General features: G+C 38.5%; 1 protein-coding gene across 2 annotated transcripts in view; it reads right to left on the bottom strand.

The window, feature by feature from the left end:
- The window catches only part of LOC102138754 (NFE2 like bZIP transcription factor 2), a 52,186-nt gene that overhangs the window by 23,785 nt on the left and 5,414 nt on the right, over positions 1-22,987 (bottom strand). The window contains exon 2 of one of the 2 annotated variants that reach the window (XM_065525689.2): positions 14,042-15,923. The exons of the other annotated variant lie outside the window; for it this stretch is intronic. Within the exon in view, the coding sequence (XP_065381761.1) occupies positions 15,833-15,923 (91 nt within the window). The 3' untranslated portion in view covers positions 14,042-15,832. Of the gene's footprint in view, positions 1-14,041; positions 15,924-22,987 lie in introns of those variants that run through there. 2 annotated transcript variants of the gene reach the window in all.

A 22,987-nucleotide genomic window follows, 5' to 3' on the forward strand; every position in this document is an offset into this window, starting at 1 on the left:
ATAGGTTTTCACAGATGGAAGAGAAAGTTCAAAGTTGCTGACCTTCTGGATTCAAGTGGAACTGACTGGGGAGAGAAGGATCAGAAGGAGAAAAATTTGGAGTAAGGGTAGATTTTTACTGCCCAACTTTGCCAAAGCTTAGCCTTTGGTACTTAGGGACTATAAAGTGACAATTGGATTGACAGAACAACCATCTCTGGTTTCCATTTGCTTTGGAAGTGGGGTCCTCTCAGACCCTGAACAAATTCACTAATTACTCTCAGCATGAGAATGATCAACACTGGTCTGGGCATTTGACTTTTGGTGACAATAAAGTACATAATTTCAGAGTCTGAGGAACTTTGGTAGCATTTTGTCCACTTCACTAGGCCAAGAATTTGAAAATTATCTTCTTCTAAACTTCAGTGTCTATTTCAGGGATATCATAAAATTTTGCCTACATTTTCATTTCTAAATTGCAAAACTATTCTATTAGATGAGAAGCTTCTTGCCCATCATCCTTAGTCTTCAGCAAAGGGTAAAATACCTTATAATGTTTGTGCATCTGCTGAGCTGCTGTCTTCTATTTTAGAGATAAAGAAAATGAATCCTAGAAAACGAAAATGTTTTTCCCAAGGTCATGGAGTGAGGTAACAGTAAGACAGTACTAGGACCGAGTCTTCTGTGTGTTCTTTCCACAGCCCTGTGCTGTTTTCTCACAACTGTTTTCTTTCTTCGAGTACTTAGTTGTAGAGGCTGGTACAGCTTCCCACAGTTCAGTTGGGTGTAATTATTGTTTGTTTCTCTTTTATTTTAGTGTTTTTAATTCATTTACTGTCTAGCAGTGCTGAAAGCATGAAATGGGAGTATTTTCTTGTACCAGGCAAAGATAGCATAGCATTAAAGAAAAATTACTAGGAAGAAATACATCAAAATATTATCAGCATATTTCTTGGGTAGTAGAATTACAACATAAATTCAAATCATACATTTAAATAATTTTAAAAATAAAAACTTTTTAAAATTTAAAATTTTTTAAAATTTTAAAATTAAAAAATTTTAAATCTAAAATATTTTAAAAAATGGTTAATTGTATTAATAATTAATATAAATATTTTATTTTCTTTTAAATCTTTTTTGTATGCTCCATTTTTTCTAAAATGATCATTAATTTAAAATATTTTATTAATATTTTTCTCATGAATTACTTTATAATCAGAAAAGAACATTCTATGTAATATATGTATGATATAATATTATAATATATATATGATCTCCTTCTCTTATTTGTATTGTTTGAAAGGATCCTAACTTCATTTACATAGAGTGAAGCAGTGGGCTCCCATTAAAAAGGGTGAAGGACACTTTAATTATCTTACAGATATTTGGACAGTTAAGGAGCGCATTTATTTGTGCCACTCCATTTCCCATATTGTCAGCTGAAAGAGCAGACTGTTGTCTGAAATGATTGCTGGTCTTGAAGGTGAAACCAGCTCAGTCCCCTTTTATTCCTAGGCTCTCTGTCTTTTGGCTCTCTATAAATGTGCAGCCTTTTATCATTCTCACCAACCTACTAATTTCCACACATATCATAAACACACACACACACACACACACACACACATACACATATATATTTAAATTTTAATTAATTAATTGATTTGAGATAAGGTCTGGCTCTGTTGCCCAGCCTGGAGTGCAGTGGCACAATCTTGGCTCACTGCAAACTCTGCCTCCTGGGCTCAAGTCACCCTCCCATCTCAGCCTCCTGAGTAGCTAGCACTATAGGCATGCACCACCATGCCTGGCTAATTTTTGTATTTTTTTGTAGAGATGGGATTTTGCCATTTGCTCATGCTGGTCTCAGACTACACATATATCTTTTTTTTGGAAAAAAATCCTTCTTACTTATCCATGTAATTCAAGACAACAAAAAAGTATACGCTATTAATCGTAGGGGTAGATTTTGTATTTCACTTAGCAGGTAAAAGGTTATTGAGCTAATTTCCTTAACATTGCACCTCACCCTTCTAAAACACATAAAAAGGAGTATAATCCTAGGCTTTTGTATACTAGAAATAAAAATAAATTAAAAATGAACCTCAGAAACTTTTAATCGTGTGTGTGTGTGTGTGTGTGTGTGTGTGTGTGTGTGTGTGTGTGTCAGGGAGATACAGAGAAAAGACAGGAATTGGTTTTACTCTTCTGTGCATCAGCCTACATATGTTTTAAGGTGTTTTTCTGCATTCATTAAAAAAATTCTAATGAAATCCCATAAAATTTAAATTGTGTCTCTTTCAAAAGACAGAAAATATAGAAAATTTGAATCTCTCAATGATCATCTCACGTATTTATGTTTCTTTCCCCTTTCAGCTTCCTTCTCCTTTTCTGAACCCGAACCACCCTCACCATGCCAGTTCCCTGATGCTACTAATCAAAATAAAAAATCTGAAAACAGCATCTGTTTTGCTACTTTTCAGCTATGCCCAGATATTAACCATTAACCCATTTATGCTGGAGGCTGCAAAAATTTTTTTTGTGCGTGAAAAATCAGAACTTGGCGATGATCTTGAGCAGTAGGATATAAATAACTCCCACAAGCTTAGCATTCCAATAATGGAACACTAGGCATACATATTAAGAGCCTAAGAAGCTGTGCCAATTTGCTACTGACATTTTTCTACTTAATAGTGTAGGTTAATATATTGTAAAAACGTACACATTTTACCCAAGGGACTTAGTAAAATAAAGCTATTTCATTTAGATTTTAAAAAATGCAGCCATACATATTTTCTGCCAAAGCTGTCTCTCATGCAAAACATTGGCTCACCAAGCCAGATATGGCCTTCCTCATTAAATTTTTTTTTGCCATAAAAACTGCTTTCTTCAGTTTCTTATTCTACGGGACCATGTGTGAAGGTCAGAACCTATCCAAGACATAATGGAATAGATTATCCAGTTCAATTAATGATTTCAATGGTTTTTATGGAAAAATACCTTCTGGAACCCCATCTTAGTAACTCAAATAAAGGAGGTTTCAGGACAAAGGCAGCCAGTTAAGGAGGCCCTTCCTTTCTTGTTTTCGCTTTTTCTTGCTCCCCTTTGTCCCTTGCTCTCACTCTCCATCTGCAATTTTTTTGTTTTTTTGAAACAGGGTCTCACTCTGTCACCCAGGCTGGAGTGCAGTGGCATGATCATGGCTCACTGAAGCTTTGATCTCCCAGGCTCAGGTGATCCTCTTACCTCAGCCTCCCAGGTAGCTAGGGTCACAGGTGTGCACCACTATACCTGGCTAATTTTACTTTTTGTACAGATGAGGTCTTACTATGTTGCTCAAGCTGCTCTTCAACTCCTCAGCTCAAGCAATCCACTTGCCTCGGCCTCCCAAAGTGCTGGGATTACAGGTGTAAGCCATTGCACCAAGCCTGAGTTCTTTTAGACAGTGTTGAAATTGGAGATCACTCTATCCTTATTTTGTTATGACAAGTGGTATTAATAAAAAGGGTCTAGGTTCATGTGTCGGTACAAATGTAGATAAAGGATGTGGCACCTAACCATCAATTCTTTATACACTTGGCAGATGTGGTTGAGGTGCCTTTTGACTAGTCTTACTTCCAGGGGTTAATTCCTAAAGTATTCTTTGGTTGCCTTCTCATTGAATTTTAGCTGTAAGCCTAGGATTTAACTAGACACAAAGATACACAGGGTTTAGAATTTACTACAAAACAGTACACTAATTTTCTTTTACAAAACGGTTACTTTTGAGTTTCTTTACATTTAAAATAGATTTTGGGGCCTGGCGCTGTGGCTCACATCTGTAATCCGAGCACTTTGGGAGGCTGAGGTGGGGAGTTGCTTGAGTGCAGGAGTTCGAGATCAGCCTGGGTAACATAGTGAAACCTGTCTTTACAAAAAAATACAAAAATTAGCTGGGCATGGTGGTGTGCACCTGTGGTCCCAGCTACTTGGGAGGCTGAGGTGGGAGGATCGCTTGACCCTGGGGGGTTGAGTCTGCAGTGAGCTGTGATTGCGTCACTACACTCCATCTTGGGTGACAGAGCAAGACCCTGTCTCAAAGAAAGAAAAAAAGATTTTGAGGGCAAAGAGGGACATATGAGATAATGTCTCTGGGAGTGGGAGAGCACTGTACAATAAAGTACAATGAAGGCAGCAGAAAGGTTAAAAAAAAAAAAAAGTGAGAAGTTAGCATTCATTTCCCAGTGCCTTGTCCAGTCATCTTGACTTTGCCATTGAGTCCAGAATACTTTTGCTATAATCTTCTGCAAGGCTGGATCCAGGCAGGCTTGTAAAAACAAAAATAAAGTTAAACTCTGTTTTTGCAATTCCTCCAAGTGGCACCTCCCTTGCTTTATCTTAAATCCTTCATAAGTTTCTTTTGCAATCTCCTAATCACTCCTAAGGGCTACCTACATCAGCAAACCTCTACCCACTCCATGCCCTAAAGCATCCCAGGCTTTTCTTGCTCTTCTATCTTGATTTCATTGGCAGAGAACTCTGCCCTGGTGCCTAGCGGTACCCTTGCATCTGTCCTTATCTGTGATGAGATTGCAAGATAGCTTTATGATATCTTTACTCCCTCTGCATGCCAGCAACTTCGTGTGTGAAGCTTGAACTACTACCTGTAGGTGATAACTTCCAAATCTAAACATTTCTATGTGTTACAACTGTAGGCATCTCAAAATCAATGTCTGAAAACTGAACTTACTGTTTTCCCTGCAAATATGCTCTTCCTTTTCTGCTCTGTTAATTAATTTCTCAGTAGATCAGGCTTGAAAACTGCTCAAATTTTACACTAGTAAAAGTTTAAATGTCATCCATATCCTCAGATTTCTCTAATTTCCTATCAGAATGAATCCCTCTCCATGTACTGTACCCTGGCAGTACTTTACTTACATCTATAGTAGAGCATCTGGGATCAATCATCTTGTATATACTTGTAGTCATTTCTAAGGATGCATATGCTTCTTTGCAAAACCCTGAAAGTCTCAATCTATCTTTTCCCAGCCTTCCTAACTAGATCCTGGCATAGCAGATGGGGGTGGCAGGGGTTGGGTGTCACAAACTATAGAAATTGAAGCCTCTACTGAAGTATATGCTTCAATGTTGGCTAGGTTCTCAAGTATGTCTTTACTTAGCACACTCTCTCATTCTCCTCTGCAACTATTCCAGTCGTGACTGTTCCGTTCCTCAGACATCCTTCCCTTGCCACCATCCCTTTACCATTACGTAATGCCCTTCTTTGTCTTTTTTGAACTTTGTTGTTTTAAAGTCTGTTTTATCAGAGACTAGGATTGCAACCCCTGATTTTTTTCACTTTCCATTTGTTTGATAAATATTCCTCCATCCCTTTATTTTGAGCCTAAGTGTGTCTTTGCACGTGAGATGGGTCTCCTGAATACAGCACACTGATGGGTCTTGACTCTTTATCCAATTTGCCAGTCTGTTTCTTTTAACTGGGACATTTAGCCCATTTACATTTAAGGTTAATACCGTTATGTGTGAATCTGATCCAGCCATCATGATGCTAGCTGGTTACTTTGGACATTAGTTGATGCAGTTTCTTCACAGTGTCATTGGTCTTTATATTTTGGTATGTTTCTGCAGTGACTGGTACTGGTTTTTCCTTTCCATATTGAGTGCTTCCTTCAGGAGCTCTTGTAAGGCAGGCCTGGTGGTGACAAAATCCCTCAGCATTTGCTTGTCTGTAAAGGATTTTATTTTTCCTTCTCTTATGAAGCTTAATTTGGTTGGATATGAAAGTCTGGGTTGCAAATTCTTTTCTTTAAGAATGTTGAATATTGACCCCCACTCTCTTCCGGCTTGTAGGGTTTCTGCAGAGAGATCTGCTGTTAGCCTGATTGCTTCCCTTTATAGGTAACCTGACCTTTCTCCATGGCTGCCCTTAACATTTTTTCCTTCATTTCAACCTTGACAAATCTGACGATTATGTGTCTTGGGGCTGTTCTTGAGGAGTATCTTAGTAGTGTTCTTTGTAGTTCCTGAATTTGAATGTTGGCCTGTCTTGCTAGGTTGGGGAAGTTCTCCTGGATAATATCCTCAAGTGTGTTTTCCAACTTGGTTCCAATGTCCCCATCACTTTCAGGCATACCAATCAATCATATGTTTGGTCTTTCCACATAGTCCCATATTTCTTGGAGGCTTTGTTCATTCCTTTTCATTCTTTTTTCTCTAAACTTGTCTTCATGCTTTATTTCATTAAGTTGATCTTCAATCTCTGATATCCTATCTTCTGCTTGATCAATTTGGGTATTGATATTTGTGTATGCTTCATGAAGTTCTTGTGCTGTGGTTTTCAGTTCCATCAGGTCTTTTATGTTCTCTAAACTGGTTACTCTAGTTAGCAGTTCCTGTAACCTTATATCAAGGTTTGTAGCTTCCTTGCATTGGGTTAGAACATGTTCCTTTAGCTCAGAGGAGTTTGTTATTATGTACCTTCTGGAGCCTACTTCTGTCAATTCATCAAACTCCTTCTCCATCCAGTTTTGTTCTCTTGCTGGCAAGGAGTTGTGATCCTTTGGAAGAGAAGAGGCATTCTGGTTTTTGGAATTTTCAGCATTTTTGTGCTGGTTTTTCCTCATCTTAATGGATTTAGGTGCCTTTGATCTTTGATGCTGATGACCTTTGGATGGGGTTTTGTGTTGGTGTCCTTTTTGTTGATGTTATTGCTTTCTGTTGGTTAGTTTTCCTTCTAACAGTCAGGCCTCTTTTCTGCAGGTCTGCTGGAGTTTCACTCCAGACCCTTTTTGCCTGGGTATCACCAGTAGATGCTGTAGAATGGCAAAGATTGCTGCCTGCTCCTTCCTCTGGAAGCTTTGTCCCAGAGGGGCACCTGCCAGATGCTGGCCAGAGCTCTTGTGTATGAAGTGTCTGTCGTCCCCTGCTGGGAGGTATCTCCTAGTCAGGAGGCACAGGGGTCAAGGACCCACTTCAGGAGGCAGTCTGTCCCTTAGCAGAGCTCAAGCACTGTGCTGGGAGATCCAGTGCTCTCTTCAGAGCCAGCAAGCAGGAATGTTTAAGTCTGCTGAAGCTGCACCCACAGTTGTCCCTTCCCCAAGGTGCTCTGTCCCTGGGAGATGGGAATTTTATCCAGAAGCCCCTGACTGGGGCTGTTGCCTTTCTTTCAGAGATGCCCTGCCCAGAGAGGAGGAATCTAGAGAGGCAGTCTGGCTACAGCAGCTACAGCGGTAGGTTCCGCCCAGTCTGAACTTCCTGGTGGCTTTGTTTATACTCAGCTGGAAATGCAGAAATTACCCGCCTTCTGCATTGGTCTTGCTGGGAGCTGCAGACCCGAGCTGTTCCTATTCAGCCATCTTGGCAGGATCCTGCCTGTCTTTTCTCATTTATGTTTCTCTCATCTTGCCTCTATACAATGAAGACCATCCTTCATGTTAGCCTGATTACCAATTTTTTTTGAAGATCTTTCTTATTTTTTAAAAGGCTCTATGTACAGTTTTGCTGTTGTTGTTGTTGTTTTGAGACAGAGTCTTGCTCTATTGCCCAGGCTGGAGTGCAGTGCTGCTATCTCTGCTCACTGCAGCCTCTGCCTCCCAGGTTCAAATGGTTCTCATGCCTCAGCCTCCTGAGTAGCCGGGATTACAGGTGCACACCATTATGCCTGGCTAATTTTTGTACTTTTAGTAGAGACAGGGTTTCACCATGTTGGCCAGGCTGGGTTCAAACTGACTCCAAGTGATCCACCTGCCTTGGCCTCCCAAAGTGCTGGGATTAGAGGTGTGAGCCACCACGCCTGGCCTCTTTGTACAGTTTTTAAAAACCATTTTGTTCTTGCAATGATTTTATTACCTGACCATTTGATGTCACAAGAACATCAAACTATTTTCTTGTGGACACAATGCTCCTGTCCTACTTTCATTAACACTCTAGAGCAGTAGTTCTCAAACTTTAATGTTCATCAAAATCATCTGGAGGGTTTGTTCCAACACATATTGCTAGGCTCCATTCCCAGATTTCTGACTTAGTAGATGCAGTGAAGGGTCTGAGAATTTACATTTCTTACAAATTCCCAGGGATGCTGATGTTGCTGTTCTGGGGACTAGACTTTGAACCAATGCTCATTAGGATTATCTGAAGAACTTTTAAAACATACATATTGATGCTAGGGTCCTACCTCCCAGAGATTTGAATCTAATAGGTGTTAGGTGTGGCACTGCTCTTTACAAATAATTCCCTAGTGATTCAAACAAACCACCAGGATTGGGAACACTGACCTAGAGGTTGATGAAAATTAGATTTTAAAAAGCCAGCACGCCTGCCTCCCTACCTCTTGCAACTCTTTCCTTCCACAAACATTTGCTAAGTATTAGTAATGGTAAAGGTATCCTGCAGAGATTATGCACATAAAAGAGTTGCCTATGATATGGTTGTTGTCTTCTAGTAGTTACTATAGTATATGGTAGATATAGATGTATACATAAACATCTACAATATAAGAAAATATAAAATCCATATAGGCCATAGGGATTTGAACCAAACATATGAACCAAACAAAGTATTACAGAAGAGTGCAGGGGTAGGGGGGATAACTTCTAGATAAACAAGGAGGCATTATGAATGGCGGTGGTGGGGGAGGTGTTTTCTGCATAATAAAATTGTTGGCAAGAAACCCTTTTTGTTAGGGGAATAGTGCATGAAAAATCTTGGAAGGTAATTTTGGGGCAAATCTTGAACAGCCTTATATGCCAGAAGACAATAATGGTAGTATCGAAGGTTTTCATCAGAGCTGTCAGTGTGGCAGGAATTTACAGGATGAAGTGGAAAGTGAAAAACAAATAGAAGCCTTGTCTAGGTATTAGAGACAGTGCCCTGATTATGTGGGTAGTTTTCAAATTAGAGTTTTTTAATTAAAAATATGAAAAAGAGTTTTACTTAGTTGATAATAGTTTCGAAGTAATAAGACGGCAAAGTGTTTGCAAATATTCATTTTAAATTTCTCTGTAAGTTATTGGGGGAGGTGTACCCTTAGGTAGAACTTGGCTAGAAGAACACATGACTGATCCTGGATATAGGTTTGCTCTGTCTGACCTCTCACAACCCCCTTTTAGGTGCCTAGTGTTCTGATGGTATCTCCATTCTGACCTATCAAAACTTGCTCTTAGGAAAGAATGTGACATCAGTGATTTATTCTTTGGCCTAGAGTATTTGAGGTTTCTCTTACATGTTTGTATAAAACAAGATTTATTTCCTACCCTCCCATCACTGCCCCCTACCTCACACACACATACACAAATCATACAGAAGAAACTTCTTTCTATGGTTAAGGCCAAGCTAGTCTGTGGGAGTTCCTCAAAAATAAATATATGAGAAAGGAATTAGACCTACTGCTATGATCAACAACGTCTTTCCCTGGGGGAAAAGTGTCTGCTAAAGTGAAACTAAAAAGAAGACCCACATAATTCATCAGGTAAATATAATAATTCAAAGCATGAGCCCGAGGGGCTCAATATCTTGATCCTAAACTATTTAATTCTCTATTAAGTGATAATAAATATTTTAATTTTTTGGGCGATGTTGTATAGGGGCTTTATCCTGAAAAAGGACCAAAAAAAAAAAAACTTATTTGAAGATACACAAATGGATTATCTTAACAAGAAAACACCGGACAACACTATAATTCCGTATGTTCTGGTAACGTCGAGAGAGCTGAAAAAGGAATCTGCACCTCAGAATTGTAGGATATTGAGAGTACTACTGGGTCAGGAGGAGATAAAGATTGATAGTGATGACTACTGGACTCAGAATGAACGGTCATATGCATCAAACTCTTTCCATTAAGGAGAGTTAATTTATTATCTTACTGACTGTAAAAATGAGTAATTATATTTCTCTTTTACCAATAAGTAAAATTATTAGAAAGATGATTTCTTTCACAACAGTTATGAAAGTGAAAAGATGTCACTTATCTTTCCCTTTCCCTTCTTCTACCTAAATAATCATTCTTTAGTTTGCATAGTTAACCATTTCTAGGGCTCCTTTTGAGTATGCTATTAATCTCTTTTTATTTAATGTGTTTTATTTATAAGTGGAGACTCCCTATCATTCATTCCCCTTCGAGAACATCTATAGTGAGACATCACGGGACATGAAAATTACAGTAAGGTAACCCAGAAACAGCAGTTACTATTATTATAACCTGAGGGAGAGTGGCATCCAAGAAATCTTACAAAAGGTTTGTGTCAAACAAACAATAAAAGCAATCTCCAAGGGACCAAATCACTGATTGATGAAGTGCTTTGCCAATTTAGGCAGTAAGAAGCTATTTAATTATACCAAAGCAGTATTGCAGACTACATCAAGCTAGTCTCTATTTCTGATGAGATGATATCTACTTGCCAATAGAGTGCATGATTTACTATTATAATCTGATCAACATCATAGTTGAACAAATATAATTCTCCTGGTGGACTGAAATTTATCTACTACTTCAGTGGTTAACCCGTATCAGTTACAATGAGTTATTGCATTGAGGTTGTGAGCAAAGTCACATTTTGTTCTGTACTGATGATTTGCATTCTGAAAGTATGCTAGGAAACCCAAAATATTTTTAAAACCACTTGTGCTAGAAATCACTACCTAAGTGTAGTTTTAGAGATGAATACAGAGAAAGAGACTGAAACATAACTTTTAATATGTTCTGTATCAACTGAGGCCTAGGGATAGCTAGGGTCTGTCAGTGTATAAAGTTTCTTATGTTTTTTTCCCCAAGGCCTCCAGTTGTAGGTATGGGAGATCATTTTCTTCTCGAGATTTTAAGGTTGTTGAAGGCAGAAACCATATGTTGTATTTATTTTCTCTTCTACCACAATTCCTTGGTTGAGGTGGTCAAGGTTAAGAATAAACAAAAAAAGGTAGGCTGGAGTATTTGTGCCATGTCAGATTGAAGTCTACCAGGAGTGGGACTAGAAGCTAGGAGCTGAGCTTTGCACCCATAACCCCCTCTGGGAATGGTGGGGATAATAAAAAATTTAGCAGCCATTGCTATCGTTCTTCTCTACATCTATGAATACAGATAAACTCAGGAAGCCCCGGTTTGAGTGCCTGATGGCAGTACTCCGCTCTTATATTCAGATATTTATAGCATCAAAGCATTTTGAAAGTTTTACATAATTGGAAGTCATTGTTTAGCTCCCTTTCTTTTGATTTTAGTAACAAAACCATCTCAGATAGATTGGGGTCCAACTATAATTCTTTTAAAGAAAATCTTTGCAAATCCATTTTCATATATCTTATCTCTAGTATTTAGAAGTTATTTCTTTTCTCTTATTCCACCTGTAGTAGCCAGTTTTCTTTTTTTTTTTTTTTTTTGAGTGTCATGATGTATTTATTTATTTATTATTTTTTATTATTATACTTTAAGTTCTAGGGTACATGTGCATAACATGCAGGTTTGTTACATATGTATACTTGTGCCATGTTGCTGTGCTGCACCCATCAACTCGTCAGCACCCCTCAACTCGTCATTTACATCAGGTATAACTCCCAATGCAATCCCTCCCCCCTCCCCCCTCCCCATGATAGGCCCCGGTGTGTGATGTTCCCCTTCCCAAGTCCAAGTGATCTCATTGTTCAGTTCCCACCTATGAGTGAGAACACGCGGTGTTTGGTTTTCTGTTCTTGTGATAGTTTGCTGAGAATGATGGTTTCCAGCTGCATCCATGTCCCTACAAAGGACACAAACTCATCCTTTTTTATGGCTGCATAGTATTCCATGGTGTATGTGTGCCACATTTTCTTAATCCAGTCTGTCACTGATGGACATCTGGGTTGATTCCAAGTCTTTGCTATTGTGAATAGTGCCGCAATAAACATACGTGTGCATGTGTCTTTATAGCAGCATGATTTATCATCCTTTGGGTATATACCCAGTAATGGGATGGCTGGGTCATATGGTACATCTAGTTCTAGATCCTTGAGGAATCGCCATACTGTTTTCCATAATGGTTGAACTAGTTTACAATCCCACCAACAGTGTAGAAGTGTTCCTATTTCTCCACATCCTCTCCAGCACCTGTTGTTTCCTGACTTTTTAATGATTGCCATTCTAACTGGTGTGAGATGGTATCCCATTGTGGTTTTGATTTGCATTTCTCTGATGGCCAGTGATGATGAGCATTTTTTCATGTGTCTGTTGGCTGTATGAATGTCTTCTTTTGAGAAATGTCTGTTCATATCCTTTGCCCACTTTTTGATGGGGTTGTTTGTTTTTTTCTTATAAATTTGTTTGAGTTCTTTGTAGGTTCTGGATATTAGCCCTTTGTCAGATGAGTAGATTGCAAAAATTTTCTCCCATTCTGTAGGTTGCCTGTTCACTCTGATGGTAGTTTCTTTTGCTGTGCAGAAGCTCTTTAGTTTAATGAGATCCCATTTGTCAATTTTGGCTTTTGCTGCCGTTGCTTTTGGTGTTTTAGACATGAAGTCTTTGCCCATGCCTATGTCCTGAATGGTACTACCTAGGTTTTCCTCTAGGGTTTTTATGGTATTAGGTCTAACATTTAAGTCTCTAATCCATCTTGAATTAATTTTCGTATAAGGAGTAAGGAAAGGATCCAGTTTCAGCTTTCTACTTATGGCTAGCCAATTTTCCCAGCACCATTTATTAAATAGGGAATCCTTTCCCCATTTCTTGTTTTTGTCAGGTTTGTCAAAGATCAGATGGCTGTAGATGTGTGGTATTATTTCTGAGGACTCTGTTCTGTTCCATTGGTCTATATCTCTGTTTTGGTACCAGTACCATGCTGTTTTGGTTACTGTAGCCTTGTAGTATAGTTTGAAGTCAGGTAGCGTGATGCCTCCAGCTTTGTTCTTTTGACTTAGGATTGTCTTGGAGATGCAGGAGTAGCCAGTTTTCAAAAGGTCCCCAATGATTTCTGCCTCTTGAAATTCACATCCTTCTATTGTTCCCTGCCACAACCAAGATTGATGTGTAATGACCAACAGGATAAAACAGAAATGATGGTATGCCACTTTTAAGACTAGATTACAAATGTCTGAAGCTTCTATTATGGACCCTCTCTCATTTGCTTGCTCTCTTAATTATCTTTTCTCTCTCACTTCTCTCTGTCTGATCACTTGCTCTGTGGGAAACCAGCTACCATTTCATAAGGACGCTCGAACAGCCTATGAAAGACCCATGTGGTAAGTAACCGAGGCTGGCTAACAACCCTGTGAGTGAACTTGGAAGTGGATTATCCAACCCCAGTTAATCCTTGAGATGACTGTAGCCCTGGATAACAGCCTGATTGCAACTTTTTGAGATATTGTGAGCCAGAACTACCCACCAAAGTTGTTCCCGGGTTCTTGATTCTTAGAAATGATGTAAGATAATAAATGTTTGTTGTTTTAAGCTGCTAAGTTTTGGTGTGATTTATTACCCAGCAATAGTTAACCAATATAACATAACTGTATTGAAATGTAACATACTGGCTTTATGGTTAGGTTGAAGAAATGACATCTCTTGCTCTTTTCTGCAGGTGGCAGTTAATTGCTCTCCAGTGCTTTGTCAAAGTATTTTGCCAGTTTGCTTTTTGCAAAACTACTGACGACAGTAATTGACCTGATTATATCTTGATTCTCTGAAAGAGTTCATTCAATTCACAGAGGATGAACACATTACTCTAAGATATCTATTTACTTACATTGGTTTACCATTGGCTTGTCCTTGCAATCAGAACTGCTAGGTGGTTAAATAGCATAATGCGTTTTATAGCTGTTTTCCTCATCTCTCACTTTCACAAGTGTGGGGTAGTATTAGTATTAGTGAACACTGGAGAAATCATGACATTAAAGTTAATGACTAGCTGAGGCCACTAGGATGACTGATGAATTTACATTTATGGAGTGGCATGGTTAGCATATTTGATATCTGAGTGATGGGACAGGTCATGCATGCTAAAATTTTTGCTCATTCTTTATACTCTACTATCCTCTGTAAATTTTTTTTTTTTTTACAATATTCATTGATGGTTTTTGAAACAGTAATAAAAGGACAGGCTAAGTTAAAAAATTATTTTAATTTAATTTTTATTTTTTGAGACAAGGTCTTGCTCTGTCACCCAGGCTGGAGTATAGTGGCACTATCTCGGCTCACTGCAACATCCACCTCCCAGGTTCAAACAATTCTCCTGCCTCAGTCTCCCAAGCAGCTGGGATTACAGGTGCATGCCACTGTGCCCGGTTAATTTTTCATAGTTTTAGTAGAGACAGGGTTTTACCATGTTGGCCAGGCTGCTCTCAAACTCCTGACCTCAAGTGATCTGCCTGCTTGGCCTCCCAAAGTGCTGAGATTACAGAGTGAGTCACCATGCCCATCCTAAGTTAAACATTTAAATATAGTTTTACACTTTTTATTAGGGAAAACTTGAAAACACGCCCAAGTAGAGCATACATCAACCCTTATGTATCCATCACCTGGCTTTAACACGGCCATTCTTGTCTTATTTATCCTCTGATCCACTTGCTGTGTTCCTTGCTAACTATCTGCACTGGATTATTTGGATGCAAATCCAAGATATCATCTTTTTCCATAAGACAAGGTAATTACTATTCTTAGTACAAAGCTGGGAAGCAGGAGCTCACCTGTTGTTCTCACTGATGGGTTCTAAGGAAAATGTGAGTTCCCATAAATATGTTTGTATTTCAGGCATGTTACATGACTGATCATCAACCTATATTATTTCTTCTAAGGTAAAACCGAATTTTCACAGTTTTATGGCAGTATTATAAATTAACATTCTGAATTCTGGGTTTGAAGGTAAATACAACTTTTTTTCCAGAAATTTTAAGATCCACCAGGGAGCTGGAAGTTCCACAGACTGGTTATAATAAACAAACTCCCTAAATGATGAGTGGTGTTTTGAAGACCATAGTTAGAACTTGGGATTGTGCTTCCCATGACTACAAATGTACTTGTAGCTTAGGTGCAAAAGGGTAGGTCAGTGGGTAGCTAACTACTGAGGACTGATTTTCCTGGAGCTGGTGTTTTATAAGTGTCACCCAGAACTGGCTTTTAAAGTGGCTCATTCACCCAAGTATCTTCCTTTCCTTTTTACAAAATCCTTGGCTGTTGTGAGGCCTACATCTCTTCATGATTATTATTGCATCTGGTGTCATGTTTTTCCAGCTGGTGTACTGCTTCCCTGTAGGCTTCTTGATGTTCACTCCTCCAGCAGCCTCCTGCCCCTCTGAGAGAGCTCATCCTATGACCCTGCTCTACACAGGCAACCTTTCTAACCTGAGCTGTGATTACATGGATAGGTTTAGAAGCTGTTTATGGATCCTATATATGGCTCATCATAAAAAAAGAGTATTAGAATTGATTAATTAAAATTTCAGTTATGTGAATTTTGACTTTTCTTCTCCCCAAACATCACATACAAACAAAGTAGTATATTACTTTTGATCCAGTAGCTTTGGCATTAAAAAAAGAAATGAAGGTGCTGACAGTCCCTGATACTTGAATGCCTTCGAAATAGAAATAAAAAAATTAATATCTAACACTTTCAAACATACCATTATTTGGCATAAACACTTAAAACAAGCTGGATCAAGGCCATATTTTGAGGACTATATGCACAGGGTCTGACAATGTCCTGAAAGAGTTTATTTTATAAAAAGAATCCCCTTTAGCAGAATTTGTCGGCCTCCTAGTGACCATCCTCATGTTCCCGCCTTGCAGTCTGGCTATGAGTGGTTCTATGCAGGGCTCTATTTTCAGGTGTGTCCCCTGCTTTGGCTTCTCCTAGGAGGACTTGTTGGAATTAACCTCAGCTGTCTTCCCATGACTTTGTCTCTTGGCTCACAGACTGACCCTCATGTTTCTCTTCTCATCTCTCTCTAGTCCTACATCACATTGACCCAGGTTGAAAAAAACAGGAAAAAAGATGAGTCTAAAAGAAAGGAAAAACAAGAAAGTGAAGATGTTAAAAAAAAAATGAAGGAAATTAAGAGCATGAAGAAGCTACCATATATCTTCACTTAAAAATCTAGTCAGCAAATATATCAACATTAAAAAAATAGATTTCAAAAACAGATATTGCTTCTTTCACTAGCAGATTGAGGGATGCAGTGGGAACACTGCATGGATGATTAACAGGTCATTTTAAACATTTGATTCAAAGTAGCTTTCATGCTTTTTCAGGCTTCAGGATTATTATTGCTTGTGGTAGGAGGTGGTGCTATGGTTCAGTTAGACTAAAGAGAAAACTTATTTGACTGTTAAAAAAATACGGATGGGATGACCATTAGAGGTATGTGTACTCCTAATACACTCACAGTAGCTTTCTTACAGCATAAGTTAAGCAGTGGGGAGCAAAGCCAGCTTCCCCTTTCAGAAAAGAAAATAATGGGAAATGGTGAATAGAGGGAGAGCTAAGAGCCACTTGGGAGGATTAAGCAGGCAGGATACTCTCTCTGTAAATTCCCCTGAATAGAGAATAGGGAGTCCTAAGGGAGTCTATAGTCCTGAAGTAGTCAAAGGCAGAATTAGTCAGAGATGATTATAAGCCCCTGAAGACCACTGACTTTTGCCACATTCTCAGTCCCAACTTTCTCTGGGGCTCTGGGGAATCTTAGTGCATGCAGGGACTTGGTTCATCTCTTTGCCCCAGAAGAATACTTCTAGTCAATGGAAAAAAAAAAACAATTACTATCATATCTGAATTAAGATAGAAAAGACTTGCCTTTGAGAATACCACTTGCTTTTGGGTGCTTGGTAGTTATTGTCTACAAAGGATAAAGGTGGTCAGATGAAGATAACTAAGAAACTTGGAGATATGAAAAGGCTAAGTGCTAGGATTTATGAATAAACAATATCCAAACTATGCTGTCCATAGCATTAAAAAAATCATCCTGGGAACAACCCACCCAGAACATCTTTTAACTATTTACTACTGATCTAACTGCAATGATAAAAATAACTTTGTGACCCTAAAATGGAAGTGAATCAGATCTTACAAAGTAACTTTAATCATGTTATATCACAAAAGTCACACTAAATTCAGCTATCCCATTTATAGGAATTATGTTTGTGTTCATATCTGGGTTGGATTTGGAAATTTGATTTTGAAGTGTAGGAATGACTTTCACTATGTGATTGCTTATGACTTTCAAAATGTGATTATATGAAATTGAAATATATATATTTCATACATATCAATATATGAAATTATTCCTTAAATATTTTTTGCAACTCTTTAAAATTAATAGTGGCATTACATATTACTTCTGGCAATTGGCTGTCTAGAGCTTCCTCAGTGCATGTTTTAGCAGATGTTTTTAGAAATATTTTAGAGCTGCAGTTCTCAAGATGTCATCTGGAAACCCCTGTGGGTCCTTGAGACCCTTTCAGTGGGTCAGCAAGGTCAAAACTATTTTCATAATAAGACTAAAACGTTATTTGTCTTTTTCACTCTCATGCTTTCATGAGCATAGAGTGGAGTTTTCCAGAGGTTACACAGCATGTGATATCTCAAAAGATGGAATTCAGAAGCAGATATGAGAACCCAGCTGTCTTCTACTAAGTCAGAAGCCAGGCATCAAAGATATTTATGAAAATGTAAAGGAATATCATTCTTCTCATTTTTTTTCTGAAAAATATGGTTATTTTTAATAAAATATGCTATTATAATATGCATTGGTTTATCATTATTTCTTTTTTTTTTTTTTGTTGTTGAGACGGAGTCTCGCTCTGTCGCCCGGGCTGGAGTGCAGTGGCCGGATCTCAGCTCACTGCAAGCTCCGCCTCCCGGGTTTACGCCATTCTCCTGCCTCAGCCTCCCGTGTAGCTGGGACTACAGGCGCCCGCCACCTCGCCCGGCTAATTTTTTGTATTTTTAGTAGAGACGGGGTTTCACCGTGTTAGCCAGGATGGTCTTGATCTCCTGACCTCGTGATCCGCCCGTCTCGGCCTCCCAAAGTGCTAGGATTACAGGCTTGAGCCACCGCACCCGGCCAAGTTTATCATTATTTCTAAGTAAACTGATAAATCAAGACTTTAAATATTTTTCAATTTTAATTTCTAATATAGTTGGATAGATATAAACAGAAGCTCTTTGTGGGGCGTGGTGGTCTCAATTTTTTTTGTTTTTTTGCAACAGGGTCTTGCTCTGTTGCCGTGGCTGGAGTGCAGTGGTGTGATCATGGCTTACTGCAGCCCCTACCTCCTACCTCACTACCTCAGCCTCTCAAGTAGCTGGAACCACAGGCAGGCTCTACCACGACTGGCTAATTTCTTAATTTTTTGTAGAGATGGGGGTCTCCCTATGTTGCCCAGGCTGATCTCAAACTCGCAGATTCAAGTGATCCTCCCACCTCAGCCTCTCAAAGTGTTGGGGTTATAGGTGTGAGTCACCACACCTGGCTAGGTATCAATTTTTAATATTATAAAGGGATCCTAGAGACTAAAAAGTTTAAGAATTGCTGCTTTAGAGGTGTTTTATTGTTGTCGTTGTTGTTTTGTTTTTGAGATAAGGTCTCACTCTGTTGCCCAGGCTGGAGTGCAGTTGTGTGATAATGGCTCACTGCAGCCTGGACCTCCCAGGACTAAGCAATCTTCCTGCCTCAAACCCCCCACCCACCCCTAGTAGCTGGGACTACAGGCACGCGCCATTACCCCTGGCTAACTTTCTATATTTTCTGTAGAGGTGTGGTTTCATCATGTTGCTCAGGCTGGTCTTGAACTCCTGGGCTCGAGCCATCAGTGTAGTTCAGCCTCCCAAAGTGCTTGGATTACAGGTGTGAGCCACTGCACCCCGCGCGCTTTAGATTATTGATATTGGTAAATATAAAATCTTGATTATATATATATTTTCCAATAAAAATAAATATTTTAAAGTGATTTTTGACTTGGGTTCCCAAAATACTTGTGCATCTATCATTTTGCAATAAATCTGAGATGTAGGCAAGTCACAAATTATTCCTACTTAAAATATGAAAAAAATCAAGAATTTTAGATTGCATACTAAGTTAGCAGAAGGGAAATTATACATAAGGTACTTTCAACTCTCTCCCAACTATTTGGCTAATTTTAAAAGTCGCTTTCTTTTTCCCTGTATACTTTAGTGCAATTGTGACATCCAGGAGCACAGTGAATGGCATTGTGACACAACATGGAACTACCTGCAGCCACTTTCACATTAAACATCTTCACCTCCTGAGCTAACTCACTGCTCTTTACTGCAAAAGACAGCTAACCATAGTTCAATGCTTTCCTGTCATTCAAACACTGTAATCTTCTTTTTGTAGTTGTTTAGGTCTTCATCTTTTCTCAGTACAACTTTTTACAATGGCCAACAGGTTCTCAGGTATACCCAACAGACTGACTTCCACTTGGGAGAAAATTCCAAAGTAGTGATCTCTTCAGGCTTGTCATGCTAATTCCCTGCTCAAGAGCTTATAAAAGCTCCCACCAGCAAAAGTTTTTACTCTTTTGCTAAGTTTTCAATGCTCCCACAGTTGGTCTCACCTTACCCATTTATCTTTATTTCTCTTCCCTCTACCAATAATTAATTTTTTCCAGGAAGACTGTCTTCCTTATACCAGCTTCACTTCCCCTTCCATAATTGCACTTAGAATTTATATTTTTGCTCATTAATCCTTAATGCTTCTGAGAAACAAGCCCAGAGATCAAGACAACACACTTGGCCATGGTAGAGCCAATATTCAAACCTAGGTCTGTGTAGCACTGAAGCCACTGCTCTTAGCCATTATACCAACTATATTACTAATTTGGTTACATTAAAATGGGCTCAATGACCCACGACTATATGCTCAGATTGGTGAAAACATCTAAATGCTGTTTACAAGAGACACATCTAAAATATATGCATACAAAAAGATTAAAAGTTAAAGGATGGAATCATACACACACTCACAAAGCTGGTGTAGTTAAACTTTAAAACAAAAACCATTATCAGAAACAAAGAGGGACACTTGATAATTATAAGAGGTTCAGTTTGCCAGAAAAATATAATAATTTTGATATATCTACAACATAGCTTCAAAATAGAGAAAATAAAAATTAGCAGACCTACAAGGAAAAATGAATAAATCCATAATAGTGGAATATTTCATCAGTAACTGATAGAATAAGTAGATAAAATACCTACGATTTAAAATATTTAAACAATACAATCAGCAAATTTGAACAAGCATTATACGGAACCCTATACTCCCAAACAAGAAAGAATATTTATTCTTTTTAAATACAAAAGTGAACTATTTATAAGTGAATAATAGTGAAAATACAGTTATCAAAACTTGAAGGAATAAAGTGAATTGCTTAGAGAGAAATTTATACCCCTTAGAGATATAGTCTGTAAAAAAAAAACCTGCCAGAATGGTGGCACGCACCTGTAATTCCAGCTACTCAGGAAGCTGGGGTGGGAAGATTATCTGAACCCAGGAGTTCCAGGTTACAGTGACCTATGATCATGCCACTGCCCTCCAGTGACAGAGTGACCTTGTTTCAAAAAAAAAAAAAAAAAAAAGTAAAGAAAAAACAAACAGTATATATAGAAAATCCTAATAGCATTATGTTATTTAATCTATGAATAAAAACCTTCCCATAAAGAAAACTCTAGGTTCAGATTGTTTCTTTGGTGAATTCTACCAAACATTTAAGGAAGAAATAATGATCAATCTTATACAAACTCTTCTTGACACTAGAAAACAAAGGAGTATTCATTAGCTTGTTTCATGAGGTCAGCAAAACCTGACATGAATATTAGAGAAAGAAAAATTTCTTTTAAATTACTTTTAAATATACTTTTAATATACTTTAAATTATATACTTTTAAATATAAATATACTTTTAAATATAAATACAAAAATCCCTAAACAACATTTTAGTATACTGTATTTAGTAATATATAAAAAGGCCAATACCTCATGACCAGGTTGGGTTTATGCCAGGATTACAAGGTTGCCTTAATAGCAGAAGGCCAATCCTTATAATTTACCTTACCAACAGAATAAAAGAGAAAAATCATATGATTATCTCAACAGATACAGAAGCCACCCCTGTCACCAGCCCACGCTTCTTTTTTTTCTTTTGAGACACAGTCTTGCTCTGTCACCCAGGCTGGAGTACAATAGCACAGTCTCAGCTCACTGCAACCTCTGCCTCCCGGGTTCAAGTGATTCTCCTGCCTTAGCCTCCTGAGTAGCTGGGATTACAGGTGTGTGCCACCATGCCTGGCTAACTTTTGTATTTTTAGTAGAGATGGGGTTTCGCCATATTGGCAAGGCTGGTCTTGAACTCCTGGCCTCAAGTTATCTGTCTGCCTCCGCCTCCCAAACTGCTGAGATTACAAGCATGAGCCACCCAGCCCGGCAAGAAAAAACATTTGCTAAAATTCAATATCCATTCATGATAAAAACTGTTGGAAAACCACGATCAAAAATGGAGTTCCTTAATCTGCTAAAAGGTTTATTAAAAAAGCAAAACATCAGAACCCTACTACAAACAATGGTGAACGTGGAGAGATTTCCCTTGGAAATCAGGAACATCATAAGGTTGCCATTATCTAAACTTCTATTCAACAATGCACTGGAGGTCCCAGCCAGCTGGGTAAGGCAAGAAAAAGCACACGATATAACAATTGAAATGGAAGGAATCAACTGTCATTATTCACAAATGATGCAATTCTATGTAAAAGATCTAGAAGAATATATAATAGTTAAGATAGCATGATATTCATATAAAGTTGATACATAAACCAATGGAACAGAATGGAGAGCCCAGCAATAGATCAGTGCTTATATGGACACTTGATCGATGACAAAGGTGGCAATGTCAAACAACATCTTTTCAACAAGTGGTGCTGAGACAACCCCCCATACCAATGTGGGGTAAAAAAATCTTGACTTCTATTCCATAAACACCAAAATCAATTCCAGGTGAACTATAGATATAAATATGAAAGGCAAATCAATATAGATATGAAAGTAAAAACAGCCCTATAAAAATAAGGCTTCTAGAAGATAATACAGGAGAATTACCTTCACTACCTCAAGGCAGGAAAATATATCTTAAACAGAACACAAAAAATATTAAATAAAGGAAAAGGTTGGTAAATTCGATCACAATGAAAGTTACATCTTTTGCTCTTCAAACATCACTATTAGGCAAATAAAAAGGCAAATCACATAATGAAGTTAGAAATTTGCAATACATCAGCCGGGCGCGGTGGCTCAAGCCTGTAATCCCAGCACTTTGGGAGGCCGAGACGGGCGGATCACGAGGTCAGGAGATCGAGACCATCCTGGCTAACACGGTGAAACCCCGTCTCTACTAAAAAATACAAAAAAAAACTAGCCGGGCGAGGTGGCGGGCGCCTGTAGTCCCGGCTACTCGGGAGGCTGAGGCAGGAGAATGGCGGGAACCCGGGAGGCGGAGCTTGCAGTGAGCTGAGATCCGGCCACAGCACTCCAGCCTGGGTGACAGAGCGAGACTCCGTCTCAAAAAAAAAAAAAGAAATTTGCAATACATCTATCTGAAAAAGGCTCATATCTGAAATATACGAATAATTCTTACAAATCAATACGATGATTAAAGGTAACCAACTGAAAGATGAATAAGAGTCTAGAACAGTAGTTTCAAAAATAATGACATCCAAATAGTCAACAAATGCATAAAAAGGTGCTTGATCTCACTAGTAATCACGGAACTGCAAATTAAAACCACAATAAGATAAGAGTACACATCTATCAGAGTGACTGAAAATAACTAGATTGGCAATAACATATTAGAGCAATGGGAACTTTCATATACTACTGGGGTAGTAAATTTTGTAATATCTCTTTGGAAAACAGATTGGTGCTTCATTATCTGTTACAGTTAAGCACAGTTAAACATATGTACACTTTCTGACCTAGGAATTCCACTCTTAGATGGATACTCAACAGAAATTCATATGCCTATCCACCTAAAGACATCTACAACAATGTGCAT

Source organism: Macaca fascicularis, chromosome 12 (genome assembly GCF_037993035.2).
Source record: "Macaca fascicularis isolate 582-1 chromosome 12, T2T-MFA8v1.1".
Lineage (NCBI taxonomy): Eukaryota > Metazoa > Chordata > Mammalia > Primates > Cercopithecidae > Macaca > Macaca fascicularis.